At 44.0% G+C, this 20440-nt stretch overlaps 2 protein-coding genes across 2 annotated transcripts; one reads left to right on the top strand and one right to left on the bottom strand.

Moving 5' to 3' along the window:
- Positions 1-4326: 4326 nt before the first annotated feature.
- LOC115763262 (protein snail) lies at positions 4327-5532 on the bottom strand. Its single transcript, XM_030705741.1, has one exon. It carries the CDS (start codon positions 5530-5532, stop codon positions 4327-4329), a length of 1206 nt encoding a protein of 401 aa, XP_030561601.1.
- A 7359-nt stretch (positions 5533-12891) lies between these two features.
- On the top strand, positions 12892-14099 carry LOC115763230 (mitochondrial import inner membrane translocase subunit Tim17-B). Its single transcript, XM_030705705.1, has one exon. The coding sequence runs from the start codon at positions 13027-13029 to the stop codon at positions 13558-13560; it is 534 nt and encodes a 177-aa protein (XP_030561565.1). The 5' UTR covers positions 12892-13026; the 3' UTR covers positions 13561-14099.
- Positions 14100-20440: the final 6341 nt, after the last annotated feature.

The following is a 20440-nucleotide window of genomic DNA, read 5'->3' as shown; positions in this document are numbered from 1 at the left end:
GTAACAACATTTATCAACGCTTCGCGATCTACAGCAAAGGCAAAAGGCACGATGCATAGCCTTAACAGACCAGCTATGAGAGAGAAAGAGTGTGAGATAGAGAGAGAGAGAGAGGAGAGAAAGAGAAAGGGAAGGGGAGAAAAAGGAGCGCGGAGAGAATACTAGAGATGAGCAAATGCGCCCTCCTTGGCCAAGTTCCCATCAACACCTTTAATATGTATCATAAACTCTTTTATAAATGAGCTCTTCCTTAAAGCTTATTATAATTCCCTTATAATAATATTTATGTTCTCTTTACGAGAACTGTGGGATATATTGATATTGATTGATATGTTCAGACAGCCTGTCCTTTTGTAATCTTATATGAAAAGCTGGAATAATATCCTCTTATAAAAATATTGATATGCTCTCTTGATCTAGATTATCCAATTCTCATGGAGTAGAACTGCGTACATTGTCATAGAAGATTGGTTAAGTTAAGACAACAGGACAGATTTTTAAAATTTAAAGTCGTCTAAAATTTTTTGATCAAAATCGTACAAACAGAATATGAAAAAACTAACATTCTAATAAATTTGTATTTTTAGTATTAGTAATATAAATATTATTATTTTTTAATTACTTTTTATTAAGACAGTTTCTAGCAGTTGGCATGAAACATAGCACTTGCCTGGGATTTGAACCCGGATCCTCATTGTTTAGATACCCTAGTGTCTGAATAATTAAGGTATTCCCTTATTGATTGCTAATAATAATACTTATAATATATTAATAATAATAATATAGAGCAAAATATAAACACTGCACCTAATTAATTGCCTTTTGAGCGCTTTACAAAATTCAAAAGCTCTGTACTGCGAGGGCTCATCTCTATTGAATAACGCTGGCAACAAGTTGATGGGCCAGGATTGTGATGAGACTGCGACTGACTCAACGACTTGCACTTAGCGACAACTAACGCCACGCTTGTTGTTGGGTCATGTAACTCGAGGCGCAGAACTTGATCGAGCTGGGCCTAGAACCTAATGCGGTCTGTGGATGGGTTTACAGTTAAGGTCGCTCACACTGCCGGGCTGACTGGGCTGGCTGAATGGCTGACTGACTGGCACTGGCTAAGATCAACTGACAGGTTGGCAGCGACTAGTACTTTGTGTAGACGGTGCGGTGCGGGCCATGGGTGTTGCATGCTGGCCACGATCGTTCACATTTTGCATATGCCAAAGCCATAAAGCTTACATGCCCGGAGTCTGATGAGCTGCAATATCGGGACAGTTGTCCACGACATGGAGCCGTCAGGCATCGTGGCTGCTCTGTCAGCTGCAATTTCTCCACAGGCATTTGATTTATGCGATGCGATCGTTGACGATCGTCATCTCTCACTTGTCGAGCGGGCCAGATCATATCTACTGCTCCACATCCGCGCAGCGATTAAGCAATATGTTTTTGGCCTTAACATGACCGCATTTGGCATTTGGCAGCACCAGCACCGGCATCGGCAGCAGCAGCAGCCCCCACATGGGACACCCGCTTCACTGGTTTGGCTTATCTACTGATCTCCATCGTTGGGGGGTTACGAAATCTGAATCCAAATCGAAATCGAACGCGAACGCGAATACGAATGCGAATCGCGGCGCTGACTTGCGCGAGAGTTACCAAGATTAATGTTGATGCTTTTTCAATTACAACTCTGGCAGCATACAAATTTGGAGTAAAACGTAATCGTCGTAATCTCAGACGTCCTAAACGACGACAACCACGACTCCCAGCTCCAGCTCCAGCCCGGCCTGGCCTGGCCCGGCCTGCCTCTGAGTGACTGCCTAAGTGGCTGCTGTGGCTGTGACTCGTATTCGTATGCATTTCCTAATGTTTGTTTTGCATGAGCTTTTTGTATTTGTTTTTTTTTTTTTTTTTTGTTTTGTTATTGTGTGACATGCGCCGCCGCTCACTGATTGCCCCGACTTTGGCCCGATCCCGATCCCGATCCCGATGCCGAAATGCCTCATCCGATCTCCTCCTCTCCATGCCGGCAATTACAAATGCTGCGACTTGTATCATGGCCAGCCATCGATTTGTATGGCAACGACTCGTATGTTGCTTGCAAATTCGATCGCATCTTGTTCCCGATTGACTCGACTCGGGTTGCTTTGTCAATTGCAATTTGTTATCTACTCTGCTGCGGAGCAGGGACTTAAATCCAAGTGGATCCGCGCCACAAAGCTGCAGCTTCAGGTGGCTCTAGTTGTTGTTGTAGTTGTTCTTGCTGTTATTGTTGGCCATTCAATCAAAGGATTTGCTGGGTGTCTGTGTGTTTGTGTCTTCTGATGGCTCAGCAGTGATTAGCTACGAGTTTTGCGGCAGCAGGACAATGGCAAGCCAAAGCCTGGCAAAAGGATGCCGCAACAATGCGACAACAAAGGCGGCACAGATGATACGGCCAGAATCCAAATGAATTGTGCATTCAGTTGTAGGTCAGTAGGTGACACGGCAACAAGGCAGACAACTGGGCGACAGGTATAATACACTCGGAAAAATAAATGTTCACTTAAGTGAATCATTGAAGGATTTTCCGATATTCATATAGAAAACAAGTCTATAATTATATGTGAATTATATAGATTACAAATCTGGATGTTCCATCCCATTCGATGAAAAACTTCCTTATAGAACAAGATCATTTGGGCACCAAGTTAAGAATAAATTAGATTTAAGGAAGAGCCAATTTTCCTAAGATTTTAGACTTGTGTATACATTTTTTTCAGTGTATCATGCTATGCTTAAATCAGAAACTGACTTCTGTGCATTGTCCGTGTGCTAAAGGTGCGCAAGGTGTTTTCCCATAGCGGTATTTTCTGTCCTTTCCTGTCCTGCAGCTTTCTACTATTTTCTTTTTTGCAATTGCACAAGCGACGCGCTCTGATTACCGCGAAAAGAAGAAAGAAAAAAGTACTAAAAATGATTGTTCTTTGTTTGGGTGAGTTGTGTGTCAAGGTGTAGTTCCAGGAATGTATTTTTATTATGTTTTATTTATGGCCGAAAGGTGTTGCCATCGCGCCAAAATGTCACTAATGTTGCCTACCCAACGGAATGCCTTTCAGATTGCCGCTTGGCAGTTGCAGTTGTAATCTGCCAGAAGGAACGTGACTGGTGGAACCTGTGTATGGTTGGGTTCCACTTCTTATCAACACAGACACAGGTAATTGTAATAAACGATTTAGTGCCATTTGCATTATCGAGCATTCAGAACAGAATGTACACAACAAACGTTGTCCAAATGTGCCCAGATAAGAGCCATTGGCGTTGATATGGCTTAAATGTACTAAAAACTACCGTCTAGAGTTTAGAGTGGAGTGTATAGTGTCAAGTGTGCTGTGTGTTTACTGTAGATTCTACCGTCTGTCATGTCAATTAGCTAGTTCAAATAGTATTCGATAAGCAGCCGTCGTCGTCTATCACCTGCGACGGGACGCATGCGCCGAGATCCTTTGGGTAAACAATTGAGGCAAAGGATTGCTGCAACGAGAAAAGGACGTGCACAAAACGCAGGAAATGTGCTTCGATAATGTCCTGTGGCAGCTAATTAAATATTTGCGTTTGCCAAAGGTGCAAATTTCTGTGATACGGATTGATGAAATATTAGGGGCGGGTTAAGAGGAAGTCCTTTGAAAGGGAAAGTGGAACCTTCTACTCATTGTTTGCCTTTGCCAAAGGTGTATTTTGCTTATGCAGAATTTGATATTGTTATAAATGGGGAAATAGTCGGGCAGGCTTACTGAAATCAAAGACACAACTGGCAAATGCTGTAAAATATATTGTACAAATCCCAATGCTATTGAAATATGAGAGCAAGAGCGGAAGGAAGAGAATTTTCTCTAAAGAAGTGGTCGACAATTAATCTGTGGTAGTTGGAAATACTTTGCAATATAAATAATAGTTTGGAACTTCTTTTGTCATGTTTTAAGTTTTATTTTTATAAAAATATATATGGCTTAAAAACTAGCAAAAGATCTTAACATAAACATTTGCTAAACATAATTCATAAATTATACAATTTCAATAAAAGTTAATAGCTAAATGCTTAAATTTGGTCAAATGCTGTCTGATAAAATGGCAAATTTACAAAAACTTATGAGCTACAAATTTTAAAAACTGAAATAAATATGATATATTATACTGTCTCAATGTATAGCACCAAAACCGATAAGACCTTATGTTAACTGTGAGTTGGGGCTAGATTATTGTCTGTTTGGTTTGGTTAGGTTTAATCCTCGCCAGCGGAATGTGTTTGTGTCTGCTTTGGTTCTTGGTCCTCTGCTGAGCAGCGCCAGTCTAGACAATTGTAATGGTGCAATTGGAGCTGGAGTGCTTGTTGAGCAGGGACATGCGCGAGAAAGACTTGTGGCACACCTGGCAAGCGTACTTCTTGACATCTACGTGCGTCTGCTGGTGAGCGCGCAGATTGGAGCGATCGGCGAAGGAGCGCGGGCAGTCGGGGCACTGGAACGGCTTCTCGCCCGTATGGGTGCGTATGTGACCCTGCAGCAGCCATGGGCGTGAGAAGGCCTTACCGCAGATGGGGCACTTACAGGGCAGCGTGTGGGTGCGTATGTGCATCTTGAGCGCTCCGATTGTGGTATAGAGCTTGCCGCACTCCTCGCACGAATGCTGCTTCTTCTCCTGGTTGCACTCGGCGGCTGGGCAGTGGAACTGGCGATGCTTGGACAAGCCCATCGAGGTCGAGTACATCTTCTGGCAGTTGTCGCACTTGTAGCGATAGTTCTTGGATGCGACCGAGCCACTGGTGTTGTTGTTGTTGCTGCTCGTGCCGGAGCTGCTGCTGGCGGCATAGGAGTAGGAGGCGATGCTACTGCTGCTGCTGATTTGGCTACCGGTGCTGCTGCTGCGTGCCTCATCGAAGAGGTGGAACAGTGCTGGCAGCGGAATGTCGTTGCGCACGGAGAGATCCTCTGGCTCGGAGCTTGCATCCGAGCCAGGGCTCGAAGGTGGCGTCATCTGCTGATAGCTGTACACCGAATGCGGCGATGCCAACGAACTGGCTGGCGATGGAAACGCTGCGGCATTCAGATGTGGCTGGTAGCTGCTCCACAGCGCTGAGATCGGATTGCAGCCAGCGGCCAGCACAAAGGCTGATTGATACGGATTCGTTGTGTAGCCGGCGGTGGCAGCTGTCAGTCCACGCATGTGTATATCGGTGGGTTGGTAATCCTGGCTGCTGGGCTCCGCGGGCGGGGAGAGCAGAGCGGAGCTGAGCGGCGAGCTGGCACGGCGTGGTGTCAGCGGCGACTTCGATAGATTCAAGACATATTCACGCTTGGCAGGCAGCTCATAATCCTCTAAATCAATATCGCTGGCCTTGCGCTTGAGTGAAAGATCCTGTGGCTGCTCCTCCTGTTTTGGCTGAGCGGGTGCAAACAACGAGCTCTTGGTCAAAGCCAAGGCCTCCGTTTGCGGCAGCTCCTCCACAAAGACAATGGGGCGCTTCTTCAGCGGGCAGCTCTTGTAGTTGGCGGCCATGTCGTTAGTTTTGTTTTGAGTCTGGGTTACGTTTTCCTTGAAGTAGATGATCTTTTGGTAACGCGTAGTTCCGATACACTAGAGATTGAGAGATCGAGGTCGAGAGTGTTGCTTACTCAACGAGCGCTGAGGTTGCTGTGACAGGTCGAGGGCCGAGCGAGCTCTTTTATATGCCCGGCAGCTCGGGGCTGCTGCTGCTGCCTGCCTGCTGTCTGGCCATTTGGTGGTGGTTCTTCATCAGTTCACACACTAGCACACACGCGCACACCACACACACGCAGAGGCAGGGCGCACGTGTACCTCGCTAGGTAGCACTAACAACGACAACAACCGACACACACACGCACACTTTTCCCATACCCTTATTGCGTGTTTCCCATTTGTTGTTCTCTCGTTTGCTTGCTCTCTCGCTCGCTCTACCTAGTGCTGTCTACCTGACAGCGCTCTCGGGAAACACTCGGAGAGTCCCTCGGAACTCAGAAACTCTGAGCATCCAACGCAGGCGCACCCTCCGTTTTGTTGGCAGTTAATGTGCCAAGCTCCCTGGCAGGCGCTACGATCACCACTTGATAACTTATGACAGCTTCTCGCTTACAGTGCGCTCTCGACCTCATCGACGGTTCTCGAGCTTCTCCTGTTTCCCCGCACATCCGTACTGTAATAACTCGTCAAGACTCCAGCCCCCTCCCCTGTTCACAACCACTCAATCTATTGCAGGTATTGTTAGCATCTACGGAATTTGAGTTTCGCTTTCGTTTGCTTCGTTTCGCCAGCTCCGAACATTGAGTTTCTATTTTTAGGCGCTGGCATTTTTCACGAGTCAAATTTGATTCCCGGACTCTCCACTGGGGTAGTTTTTGGTAGACATCTGCCACTGCGCTGGTGTTTCAAACGGGGGGAGGCAAATTGAACCTGAGCTGTGCTGGCATTACAATTGACATTGCGCACCTAAGTATAGCTCTTTAAATAGACATGAGGCCTCACAGAATGTGTTAGCTCTTGGGTACACTTTTCGCTGACTTATTATTGCTCAGGTTCTAACGATTACTTGGCAGCGCTATCAGGTTCTTATCTATCTTCTTATGAAATTTCCTCTGCGTATTCAACTTTTGACTTGAGCTTGCCTCCTCGCACCACATAAATAACTATCCCACATCCCCTCTTTCACTCTATGTACACATGATCAAACACTGGAGAGGCTATAGATTTGTTTTGCCCATGTCCTAGTGAAAACAGTCCAGCCCGCATAGCCAAGTTCCCAAAAACATTGAAAACTGATTTCCCAGCCATCGAAAAAACCAAATCGCACGCATTTCCCCATTCCTAGCAGTTTCCCAGGGCAATGTGTGAGAACACAAAAAAACCGAAGCAAATGTAGCAAACCCAAAAGTTTTGATAAACCCAAGCGATGACAAAAAGTACAAATTTCCAAGTGCTAAAATTCCAATTCCCAACGCGATCGCCTTCCCAGACTGACCAATCGCAGGACTCGACTCTCGCCTGGCCATGGGTGTGATGGAAAATGCGGCAAGTAAGCAATCCATATTTCCATTTTGTATTTTCCCTATGATGGATTTTCCTCGTTGCTTCACTTCGCACCGGACAGGCAATCGCATACACGAACAAACGTCCGGATGTGGATCAGCATTGGATTTAAAGTAATTTCCCAGCTTATCCAATTACGCAGTCAGCGAAACTCAAGCAAAACAAGCAGTGATTGGCCAATCCACGCCAAGCCGCCTCGCGGGAATTTCTCCAAGCGATGAAGATGCCTCCCGGTCCTACCTGACGGGCGTTCCCGGCTATTTCGGTTATTACGTGTGTTATTCCACACAATTACCATCCATGGCATCTCCAGGCAACTACCTAATGATCACTATGCTAATATCACCGCGGAATTGCCCGCGGGACAGCGCGAAATAACCCGCGCTCGAAACCACTTCATTCATCAAGCGGAGAAACCCAAATACCTTTTTGAGACTCCTAGCACTTGTCGTCCTGCAAGTAGCTTGTCAAGTACCTGCTGAGATCTGCGCTGTGGCTAGTCCGCTCATTAGCATTGGCTTGGGATAATAGTGTCGCGATGTTTTCACTATCCGCACTCCATTCATCCACGCAGCGTGGTTGGGAAAACCCTTTTCCCGAGGTACTTTATCTGATTCCGTTAGAATATTCGCAGGTGCGTCCATGGATTTTCTGGCCCTGTTGTACATTTTGCAGACAATGGGCCCGTCCCATTTTTGCACCTTGTGCTCATGCACAATGCATTGAGCAGGGAATGATGGTCTGTATTGTTAAGAGAGTAGACTGGGTCAGCAGATGAACAGGATAAATGGAGCGCACACAGAGCAGAAGATGGAAAATTGTACTGTTTGCCATGGGACTAGAACATATTTTTTCTTGAAGAGCTTATTTTCAACATCTCAATCTTCAGTCAAGATCGAGAGCTTTTAAATATTTGCCTGAATCTAAATTATGGACTTTTACTATAGGTTATAAAAATCTTTGGAGTTCCTTCTATCTGTCTGCCTCTCAATCTGGGTGCAGCCTGGCCCGGTGCAATGGCACACCTTTTGGCAAAAATATATAAGCAGAAGTTGGAAGAAGGGAACTGAAAAAATACCACCAAAGAAAACAAACTCTGGCCCAAGATATACGATGTGTGATGTCGTTGACAATGAATGGTTGATTACTACCCCCAGACCAGATCCTTAGAGCAACTGCAGACCTGCTGCCGATTGTTGTTGCTGTTTCTTCGCTTTCGCACAAACAAAAGAACTTCCAATCCATAAATCGAAATCGAAGCCAAAAACAGAAAGAAGGAATGAAAGAAGTAGGGAGCTAAGAAAATCACTGCCACGGGCCTAGAGCCGGGTGCATTGCACAATCAATAGGCCTCAGGACCTCATGACACAATAAAAGACCGACTGAGCAGACACATTGGAGTAAATGTTTTGAAAAGCCAGCGAAAGGAATTGCTTCCAAGAATCCACTGCCGCTACCGGCGGCATATCAATGTCCTTAGCCAGAAGAAATCAAAAAGTTGGATCACCTGGCTGCATCGAGATGTCTGTCTGTCCGCGATTATGTGCGGGTGCCGCTTAATGTTCATCGGCTACCTGTGGCCCATTGTTCTCGCCAAATTGTGAATGACCCCGCAAAGAACGCCAATCCCAAGGAAGCTTCTCCTCTGTCCTGTGACCTGCCACTTGCCATCTGCCTTGACTCCCGACTCCAGGATACATTCGCGCAGGTTTCGTGCCTATTCACGCTTCGTTATCCTGTCAATGCGTCGGCATTAAGCGCATTGTGTGTCAACGCATTCCCGTTGCCATCCTGAAACTCAAACTCACTCTCCCGCTTCGTCTGCTACCTTTCCTCTTTTATCTGTTTTTTAGTAAACTGATTTTGTAGAGAATGTCCTTATATGTCATACTAAGCGTGCTGTTTAGCCTATTAAACGTGTCTTCCAAATGGAGTGTGTAAATATTTTATAATTGTGTTGCGGCGATTAAGGTTTAGGCAATGAACCAGGAGGTCCTGAGGAAGTGAAATAGCACAATGCAATGGAAAACCAGGAAACATTAAAGAAGTTAGAGGAAATAACATAAAGACTTTTTGATATAAAATAATTAACTGAAATAATCTTTAGATAACAGGGTGTTAGCAGTTATGTTATAATTATATATAAATAATGAGCTAGCTAAAATAAATACTATTTAAATACTCTTCAGTTTATAATCGAGATCCAAGAAACAGATAAATATCCGAAGAGAGAACAGCTCAAAGCTCTATGAGATTAATTTTAGCTCAACTTGAAGAAAGTATAGAGAAAGTAACAATATATGATGAAACGCCGAAGACTTAATACCCTTGCACATATATTGCTTAGGTGCTCAGTATTAATTGATAATGTCCTGCAGATGTTTCTTAAAAGTCAAAAGTTCAAATTCAAATATATTGAGCTGGATTTGCAATTAAATGTAGCAAGAATTTACAATCCTTCAAATTATTCCAAAAACTCATAAAAAGTATCTCGACAAACTGAAGCGCAGCTGATGCAATCACTGATCTAGTATACATCGAGTGCTACGCCCTTATTAAGAGCATTTTTAACACCTTTCGTCGGCCGTAGGCTAACCAGCAGGACCTTAGGCCAAATCAGAGCTCTTGGTAGTCTGAAAAAAAAGAGAAATACCCAAAACAAAAGTATGTTGAGGCAAAAAAAACTCATTACACCGGTCGGGCCAGGCCCAACAATGCAAACGGGAAACCAAGGAAACAACACAAGGATTGCATCTGCGCCGTTCGGGCAGGCAGCACAAATCAGTTTCTGTCAACCGGGCGATGGTGATTCGGATGCCGATGCCGATGTCGTTGCCGTTGCTCGGCTAATGCTGTTGAGGGTGTTGGCTGGCGCGTTGGTGGCTTGGCATTAACAGCTGCTCCTTTGGCGCGCCTCGTCAGCGTCTACGTCTGCGTCTTGGCCAGGGGTTTTTGGCAAGACGTGCATCTGTTTGCACAGCCCTAAGAGCGAGGAAGGAGAGAAGGAGGCAGAGATGCTGTACTCGGACGTTGACTTGCATCTGCAGACGCACAATGGGCATGCCGAGGATAATTCAAGCAAAAAGGAACAAAACATCATGATCGTCATCAAAACAATCACAGCCAGAGCAGGAGCCGGGCTCGGGAGCAGGGGAGCGTTCCCTCCGCTACGAGCATGTGACAAACAATAGTGCACCACCACCACCACCACGACGACCACCACCACCATCATGGGCAGCACTCGTCAGCGCCTGCGCTTCCCTGCGAGTTTTTGGCGGCATGCCACCGTCGCTGACGCTGCTGTTGCTGTTGCCGCCATCATCAACGTGCGTTACCTGAGGCATGTCCTTTGTTGGTCCTGGGCTGCCTTTTGATTTTGCATTTGTTGAATTTCATATTCCCTACCAGGGTAATGCAACCGCAATTGTTTTGCTCTGTTGCTCTGTTGTTTCTTCGCGTTTTGGCATGTGCACAGCATTTCAATGGTAGGTAAATGAGTCTTGTTCCGATATGCTCTTGTTCTTGTTATGCAGATGCATTTCATTAGATGGAACAGAAATTGCATAACAGCAGCTGCCCCATTGCAGTCCGCAAAATATTCTAAAGATGTTTGCAGGTGACTTGAATTCAAATCATGCTTCTGTTTAAACAAAAAAGTAATATAAAAGTATGCTAAATGAATGATAATAATAATCAAAATAATATTTTCACTGTCGCTAACTATAAAAGTTATATAAACTACAATAATAAACAGTCAGAATTGTGATACTTTCAATTTAAGGTATGTAAACTTACTATATGTGTGAAGATTGAAAGATGATAAATTTTTAATGATCCACACATCCGTATAAAATGCATTCCCATGAATTAACAAAATTATTTCGTGGGAAATACCAAAACGCTGTCCATTAGAAAACCAAAAATCCTTCGTAGAAATCGCCAATCCTTTGAATTGTTTACATAATGTGCCCACATTAACAAATCGAAAATGGGTAAAGATTTATAAAAAACGAAAATTGAAGATTTCGGGAGAATTGTACAACAGTATAACAATGAGCCCAGTTGACAAACTCGCGTATTTACAATTACAAATTACACGAGTTTATCGAGCATTAGTTGCCTGACAAATGATCAGTGAGTGTAAAATTGAACTGCCCGCCCCCAGTTCCTTTTCCCTTGGACAATCGATAAACGCGTTAAAGTGAGAACAATCAATCCAGCACGTTCTAACGATTTACATGTCAACTTGACAGACAGCTAGACAGACAGACAGGCAGGCAGACAAGCGGGCAGACCTCTGAGCTGAGACAATGGTCAGGGATTGGAGACTGGCGCTATAAATATATACTTAATGTGCTGGCACTTCGTGTGTGTCCAGGTGTCCCATACGAGTTTCGCTTTCATTTGTCAGTGGCGTTTGACACCTTGTTGTACAGACATTGCAAGTTGAGATACCCATCTAAGGGCAGACCGAGCCGTACCCCGTATCGTGCCGAATTGTATTGTGACACGTCCTCAGTGCTATGTAAACACAGTTGTGTCGGCTTCCAAAGTTTCATGTTGCTCCACCTCCAGCTCTTTCTCCACCTACCGCTTCTTTGCGTCATCTAAAATTTGATTATGCTCGCGTGATAATTATGCACGGCAACTTATGGGGCAATCACATCGCAAGCTCCTGGACTATGTCTACTATCAGCCGATGACAATCGGGCCTCATTGTTTCCGTTTCCCACCACCATTCAATTTTGTATAAATTGCGTCTTTGGCATTGCCAGCTCTTCTTGTCTCCGTCCCAGCCCCACCGTCCGACCGACCGACCGACCGATCGGCCGTACCACAACGAACCTTCCAGACAGTCATCCAGCTGCGTGGCAGACCGTTCGGCTGGCAGTAAATTTTATGGTTAACTACACTCGACATTTCTGCTATTTAACCTTTTGTGCAACGCTTATCGAAGCTCTAACGAAACCTTTCCCCAACCCCTTGCGCAGCACCGATTGCCGATTACCCCACGTGCGTTTTGTTGCCTCGGGCCTGGCCCTCTTTTTCTTGATTCTGTGTATATGTTAATTCGTGCCAAGTGTTCCGATAATAAACGAGTAGCCGAGCATACGAGTCTGTTTGTCACACGAGGTTGCCAGAGAGGGTAATGTTGATCCCCGGTCATAATATAATAATGAGGTTCGTAGCACAGTGTTGAAAAATCAAAAATTTCAAGTCAAACTTATTTTGCATTTAAGATTCTTAGAAATATTGTTATGACTTCTGCAGAAAACTTAGCTTATATGCCGAAAACAGCTTTCTTTACAGCTCCATACACATTGTATCAAAATAATCTTTATATACAATGATTTTTCACGAATATATTTAAAAATCCGTCTCAAGAATATAAATTTGACTATGCTTACAAGAGTATAGTATATTTGCAGAGCTCGGCTTACGGCTGAAAATCCTGCCTTTAGATTTGTTTTGTGAATGTGGTTAAATGTTATCTGTTGGTTGTATACAAGGTTGAAACCCGGGATCGAATCGAACCGGTTCAAACTAAGATTTTCAACGTATTTTTATCTTGTATTGAGACCCAAACCAAACCAGTTTCCCAAAAAGAAAACGATCGAACCATATATTTGTCTGAAAATAATTCACAGAACAATTTAATTCCTCTTTATTTCTGAAATACGTTTCTAAATATATTTTTGTTTTATGAAACAAATAATAATAAATTTTGTCTCCATCTCAGTTGTTTCATTTCTCGTTTATATGGGCACTGCTAGGTAGGCCAGTAGTTTTCTCTCATTTAGTATTTATCATATTAATTTACATGCACGTGTAGCTTTGAAATCCATCAAAATCATTTAAGACACAAAACAATTGAAAATTCGTATAAATTCAATTTCGCTTTAGACAGTACATTGATCGAACAACAAAACCAGTTTAGGCAAACAGAATATGGAGGAATATTCCCGTGAACCTTGCCCGTATCGTATTGTGGATGACTCTGGCGGTGCCTTTGCCATGGGCTCCATCGGCGGCGGCATCTTTCAGGCACTGAAGGGCTTTAGAAATGCGCCACAGGGCCTGAGTCGCCGCCTTATGGGCAGCATGATGGCTGTGAAGGCGCGCTCGCCAGTGATAGCCGGCAATTTTGCTGCCTGGGGTGGCATGTTCAGTACCATTGACTGCACCCTGGTGCACTTTCGGCAGAAGGAGGACCCGTGGAACTCTATTATCAGTGGAGCTGCCACAGGTGGCATTCTGGCGGCACGCAATGGTCTGGCGTCAATGGCAGGCAGCGCCATCATTGGCGGCATCTTACTCTCCTTGATTGAGGGCGTCGGCATACTTCTAACCCGCATCTCTGCCGAGCAATTCCGTAATCCGGCGCCACCCATTGATCCACAAGAGGTCGGTGTTAATGCATTTGAATCGGATCCTGCAAAAGGATTTGGGTTTGGCACGCGAACAGCGAATGTTAATTCCTAAATTGAATTTGTTGACTTTTTGAACTTAGCCATCAATTATGACTCTGATACGTGGCTAAGTCTTAGCAAAATTTTTTTTTATGGTTCTAAGCCCATCTGGCTAATGGAAAATACATGATGAAGTACTCGTCAGATAAAATTGAAGGATTTTGAAGTCTAAATTAACGCGTTAGTTTTTCTGGTTTCTGAAATGTAAAGTATGCGGTTTGCCAACCCGGCCAGAAATTGTAGGATGCACAAGGTTGAACCGTACCGAGCCACACATATCATTGAAAATTATTTGGTATTGGCAGAAGCCTAAGCCTAAGCCCTGAGCGTAAATAACTTGGGCCTAAGCAATTGGACATATTTTTCCAAGTTTGGTAGATGCCATTTATGGGTAGAGATCAAATAAAAATATCTTTATATGGTTTATTGGCTGCCTAACTATATGAGAAGATAATGTGATTTCGCTAAAGGACTAAGATTAATCAAAACATTGACGAGTACGGATTATTATGATGCCTTAATAAAAATAGCTGCAATCGTGTCATTTGCCTTGCCAAGTATCTTCTGAATTCCCTTTTATCATTACCAAACAGACCAGTCTGCCAATGTCTCTATCACGATGCCAATAAACTGTCAATAAGTTCGACGTGCAGCTCGTTGAGATACTCTGGCAGTATGCAAAGGACTAGCCAATTCAACAGGTAGCTACCCACACACTTGACACGCGTCAGAAGCAACAGGCTGTATATTTATTGGCAAATGTTTACCTGTTGCTGTTGCTGTTGCCGTGCTTACCTGTCGCTCCGCAGGAGAGCCTCAGGGCATGCGCCTGCGCCGGCGCATAGAGTCAAGTGCTGCTCAGTGGCCCGGTAGTGGTGGGTGCGCCGTGTCCTTTTACAACCTGTGCACTCGAGATGACCACAGTTGGGAGAGCGAGGCTAATAATGATCGCAGCCCTGCGGCTACTGTCCACGTGTTGGTCTCAGTCTCCGGCCCTGGTCAGTTTCCGTCTCAGGTACAGCGCGAGTCACAGTTTTCCCAGGGGCTGTGCAAAAAACCAATAGCAAGGATTTTCCTCACACATGGGCAAACGGTGGGAAAAAGTCGCCTTTGCCCAACCCAGTTATAAAATGGGTGTTTATGATAATGTTGCCAATATCGAGAGATGTCGACGTCGACGTCGCGTCAGGAAATACCACATGGAAATTTTTTGAATAGCCGGCAGACAGCTTGGTGCCCGCCGACTGTGGGAAGATCCGATAGCACGAACCAAACGGCCAGAACCCAACGAGCCCAACATATGCAACTGTGACTCGTGTGTTTTTTCACTTCGTTCTCATTTTCTATCCAAGCGCCGGTCTTCGCGTAATGTGTGAAATGTTTTCCTTGAGAAATCCCTTGGTCATGGTACACGCCTGGACCCGGCGCTACGGGAAAAGCACAAAGCAAATTTACCGTTGAAATTCACATTATCATGTGGCACAACAACAGCCAGAGATCGCACCTACGCTTGGTACGTGCTCTGACGAGTCCCTCAACGTGGGCTCTCATATGTGTCCACGTCCTCTGCCATGCGGCGTTGTGCTTGTTTTCCCAATTATCTCAGCATACGTTGCCAAAAAGGTAGAGGCGCTAAAATTTGTTTAGTTTTCATTTGTTGGAAATTCAGACTTTTGCACAGCCATCAGCCATCGGCCATGGGAACCAGCCTGGGAAGTCGAAGGTAGAACGGAGGTGAAATTGCTTTCACCCAGCGACAGGGTTTTACATCCATGCATAAGAAACCCATCACAAGGTCCCAAATTCATATTTACAGTTTGTACCATATATTGAGCATTTTGTAGTGAAATTAACATTATACTTTGGCCACTTTATATTTCATTTATTCATCATTTATAAATTGTTCTCGACATTGCCCGACTTTAATAAATGATGCTGAAATTTTAAATATATTTCACGCTAACTTTAGGCTGAAGCTGTCACCACGCATCTATGTACCACCACGCACCACGCATCTACATTTAACAAGTTTCGAAAGAAAAAAAGAAACTTACCTTGGAAATTGATTTTGGGACCAAGGACTTACGAGTTTTATCGATAAATTATGGGTAGACAAAGATGTATTTTGAGATGATGAGCATTAAAATATTTTCAGGCAAATCCCAATATGTTTTGCACAAACGAATCAAACGTAGCTACATAAGAATCTAATCAAACTGAGATTCATAGATAAACTTATCAAGAAATAAGGACATATATTAGAACAGTTTGAGATTGGATATATTGCTAGAGCAATATTAGAAACAGAAAACATGTAAATTCTGAAAACAGTGCTGAGCACCTAGTCTCACACCTCACACCTTCGCCAACGCCTGTTGAGGCAGGCGGGCACGCAGGACGTCACTACGGGCACAGAGAAAAGTACACATGGTGGGCATATGTTTGGCCAGCCAACAAAACACCTCGACGAAAACATCAAATGGAAGATGCTGGAACAGGGTCTGGCAATGGGATTGGTAATGGGATTGGACGGGGTCTGTGGAATGGAAGTGATCATTTTGCATGCTGCGCCCGCATGGCGCTAAATGCTAGCCATTTGGTGCTGGGCAAAGGCTGGAAATTGTTTTGGTTGTTTTTACTATCGATTGTATTGAGAGATTGCAGATAGTCTGAATGGCAAGAACTTGTGGCTGGGAGAGCCCGCAGCAAGCCTTGGCACATGTCAATGTCAAACATTGAACCGCATTCGAACCGAACGATGCGCATTAAAGGAATTTCGCCGACTTGCTGGCACCTTTCGATGTGCCTTGCATTAGAATTGTGTTTGCATTTATCCGCATTTCGTATGCTCGAGAGTCGGCGCCAAATATCTCATGCATATATGACACACATTTCGTATAGCTTCAGAGATCTGTGTTCTGAGTTCTGGGTGATCTGCAGGCGGAATGCATTGATTACGCGAGTATTCGAGTATTGTATTTGGGCTTTTAGAATAACTTAGGTGCTTAGCGCATAAATTAACCGACTCCTCCCCAAACAGTCGGTCAGTGGAAGTTCAAGGTGTTCTCGCCTGATCCGATCTCTCTTATGCTATTCGCTATTGCGACTACTGTACACATCGGCCCATCACGATGGGGTGGCCCTGAAATAGCGCCCGGTGCAATGCACTCCATCAACGACATCGCTAGGTTTGGTTTTCCCCAGGGAGTCGGAGCGGTGGGTAATGCTGGTACTCGTATTGCAATAGTTTTGAGGCGCAATGACTTTTTCTGACAAAATACTCGTCCGCATGGCGATTTTCGATTTGCATATCGCATCGATAATTGTTTCTCAATTTTCGGCTACCGCTTCATATGCATGCAATGTGCGATCCCAAAGCTAATTTGCGTTTTTGGCTGATGAAACCGATGAAATCAAATCGTCTCTCTTTCTTCTCACGCCACTCCGAGATCGGACTGCAGCGTGTCGCGCTTGCTCGACCTTAGCCCAATATTAAGAACCATCATTTGCGGGCCAGTTCCATTGAACTCATCAATATAACATTATTTTTACTCGATATCAAGAGCATATACATATATATCTCGTAGTCGCCTCAGGTGTGATAAAGTGAAAAGACAAATTTCTTGGAAATGCAGAATTACTGTCTGGCCAGCTTCCTCGGATAATAAGAGTGAATCTCTCTCAAGTTGGAGTAGGTTCAAAAATACGTAAATAATGGAAAGTAAAATGAATGTTAAACGTTTAGTTAACATTTGTTGATTTGTTATCCTTTCACAAGATAATATTGATCTCTTACGTAATGGCAACAGCAACAATTGCTATAGCCATGTCCTTCTGTCGGTTTCTATGTTAACTTTTAAGCAACGACTTTTCTTTGATACCATTCCAAGTATCTAAGTTACTAAGTGGCGCCCGAGCAGGGACGCAACAATTATTTTACATGCTTTCCAACAGGTGTGAACTGTACTTGAGAGTGGAAAGAATATATTCGGCAATTAGTTTGGCCTGATGTGTTCTATCGCCATTGAATTCAATTTGAAAGACATAGTTGAATAACCGATTTCAATCAAAGTTGAAAGTCGCAATTAATCTTGCCTGTTGCACTTTCCTAAATATATTTCTTGAAGACAGTCCGCTGATGCCTTCCCATTGCTCATCATGCAGACGTTGTCTCCAGTCACAATGGAGTCTACAATCTAAAGTCGCGCCATGAACCTGATACTGGATACACACTGTCGACTGTCTGCCAGTGAACGCGAATCCGTTACAAACTCGTGAACCGGCTGCCATGAGACGCAGCTCCTGCACCGGGAGAGTTGGAGAAAAGTTCGTGACATGGCATCAACAGTTTGTCATTAAACATTTCGACAATAATTTGTGCTTTGTGCTCGTATTTATATGCACACTTAAATGTATTTTTTATTCGCATTTTCTACGCTGACTTCCCGAATTGTAACCGTAGACAGTGGCTGGGTCCGAGCCAGAGCCGAGGAGTCAGTTGAAATTGTTATGGCAGGTAATTTACATAAAGATAAGTGGAATACGAAGAGCCCGAGCACTACTTACAATTCTGATTAGCCAGCGACCTGTCTATTGTAGTGCGAGCAATGGAAAAACTCGCCACGAAATGCGCCTTTTGTTATTGTAAATACACTCTCCGACTTTTGGGCTTTTGTCTGTCATAGTTTTTGTGGAGCTGGGAGCTGCAGCCCAGACTTCCTAAAGGTATTAAAAATATAAAAAAAAAATATACAAATAAATAAAATAAAATAAGGGGTATACAAATTGAATTTTTAGCTACTTGTTGCTGCGTCAATTGTCATGGAAATCAGTTTAGTTCAGGTTGCGTATACGACGTGTGTGCCCATAACATGTGTGAACTCTTGACAGCTCCCCCTTCTACTCATGCCCTGTTCGCACTACGGCTCTAGTCCAAGAGACAATAGAGGCGACTGCTGATCTGTGGCCAGTGGCAGGCAGGCTGGCAGGCTGGCAGTCGGGCCCTGACCCGCTTAGTTAGCGTTATCTGCATCGTTCAGAGTCTGCGCCAATAAAACAAATTAAAGTCAACAATTGACGGCAGTTAGGACCTGAAGCTACTCGCCTTGAATGCCGCCTGCCTCTTGCCTCTTGCTCTTGCTAAGCCAAGCTGAACCAACTCTCGGCTGATCGTCGTCTGTTCAATTGGGTCTCTCTTTTGGGGGCCTCCGATATTCGTATTGCCATGCAATGGGTCGACTGTGCCTGTGCCGGCATCGTCTTATCAGCGACCCCATCGATTCGACTGTGGGGCGGTGGGTTGCGGGCTGTGGGGGCGTCGCATTTGGCAATAATATTTTTTGTTGCGGCAATTGTTTGGCTTGCGCTTGAAAATTCGCATTTGCATTCGCGTTTTGCTGCCTGACAGTGAATAATAATTTGCCATTTGAGTTCGTTTTGCGTTCGGCCGTTTAATTCGCTTTAATGACTTTGAAAAGCGCAAATCAAAACGCTTCAAGCCCTTCAAGTCGCACACAAATTACTGACGAAAATCTACAATAAAAATAACTAACGAACAGCTGCGTTTTTCAACAAATTGCAAGTGATTCAAGTACTTAAAGATAGTTAAAAGTCGGTAAAGTTGTTAGGAAAAACTGTTTAGATAAGTCTGATATAATGATTTATATTAGGGCAATTATTTACGATATATTATTACACAAATTTGATTATTTATGATAAATTATGATGTATGCATTATGCAAAAAAAAAAGAACTAACGAAAAACAATTAACAAATTCCAAATAATAAGAATAATAAATAATTTAACTTAAGTCCAGCTTCAAATTCCTTTTAAAGCGCAGGAAATCAAACCCAATACCTAATTTTATGAAGAACTTGACCAAACAATTGCCCATACTGACTAATGACAACAAAATTCACCATGACATAACTAAGGCATTATATGAAGAAAAAATAACCATTAGAATTTCGGAATAGAGAATATTCGCCGAAAATGAGTCTTAATTAGAGTTGTGTAAATACGTATAAATAGATATACGTAACTTCATAAATCTATGGGAGGTGCAATCCCTTCACGCTTTGATAGAAGAGTCAGTGTCGACTGACACAGTTTGTTTTTTTTTGTAAATTATAAATAACAATATCAACAACTTAACTTTTAAGTAAAGTTAACAACTGAAACTAATATAACAGCTATTACATGAAGTGAAAACAATTAAAGGCACTTGACAAATCTAAAGTGGTCACTCAATGCCGCCTACTGTAACTGATAGCGCGTGGTTGACTCAGCTGTCAATATTTATAAACAAACACACACACACATACATGCACACGTACACATGCACACACACACATACACGCAGGCACGCGTCTCTTACGTCAGTTGTACGCATTCTTATCAAAAATGTATAAAGAAATTTCCATCGATCGACTTTAGTGTGTACCCACACGAGCGGGTGGCACCTCCGTCAGCCTGCCGCGACCCTTCACCCCCGCTGGTCATATAACTGGGATGCGGGAGCGTGTGTGTATGTGTGCGCGAGGCATCTGGGATACGCAGGCATCCAGCTACACACGCTTTATGTTTGCCTGAAACTTTTGGCATTCTTATCATTTCCCAAGAGAGGCGTGTGAAAATCGATGCCAGTGGAAAAAGCAACAAACGTGACGTGCGCTTCAACGTCCGAGGAGAATGCAAATGCTGGAGCAGCAGCAGGCGGGTGGCGGGAGATGGGAGGCGGCGCAACAGTTGTGCTTAGAAAATTCTGATAAAGAGCAGGGCAACAATTCAAAAATGGTAGCCTTTGAGTGCAGAGTGAGGGCAAAAGGGAGAGGGAGAGCAGCTGAAAAGCATCTAGGCGGAATTCCCGGAGCTGCTGCCTGCTCTGCTCTGC

The sequence above is a fragment of the Drosophila novamexicana genome, unplaced genomic scaffold, assembly GCF_003285875.2.
Source record: "Drosophila novamexicana strain 15010-1031.04,08,12 unplaced genomic scaffold, DnovRS2.1 tig00000689-arrow-pilon, whole genome shotgun sequence".
Classification (NCBI taxonomy): domain Eukaryota; kingdom Metazoa; phylum Arthropoda; class Insecta; order Diptera; family Drosophilidae; genus Drosophila; species Drosophila novamexicana.
The sequence above is the reverse complement of the archived record's forward strand: the minus strand, read 5'-3'. Positions and strand labels throughout refer to the sequence as shown.

Excerpts from the sequence above, each read along its gene's own strand:
- LOC115763262 (XM_030705741.1), bottom strand. The coding sequence starts at position 5,532 with ATGGCCGCCAACTACAAGAGCTGCCCGCTGAAGAAGCGCCCCATTGTC.
- LOC115763230 (XM_030705705.1), top strand. The coding sequence starts at position 13,027 with ATGGAGGAATATTCCCGTGAACCTTGCCCGTATCGTATTGTGGATGAC.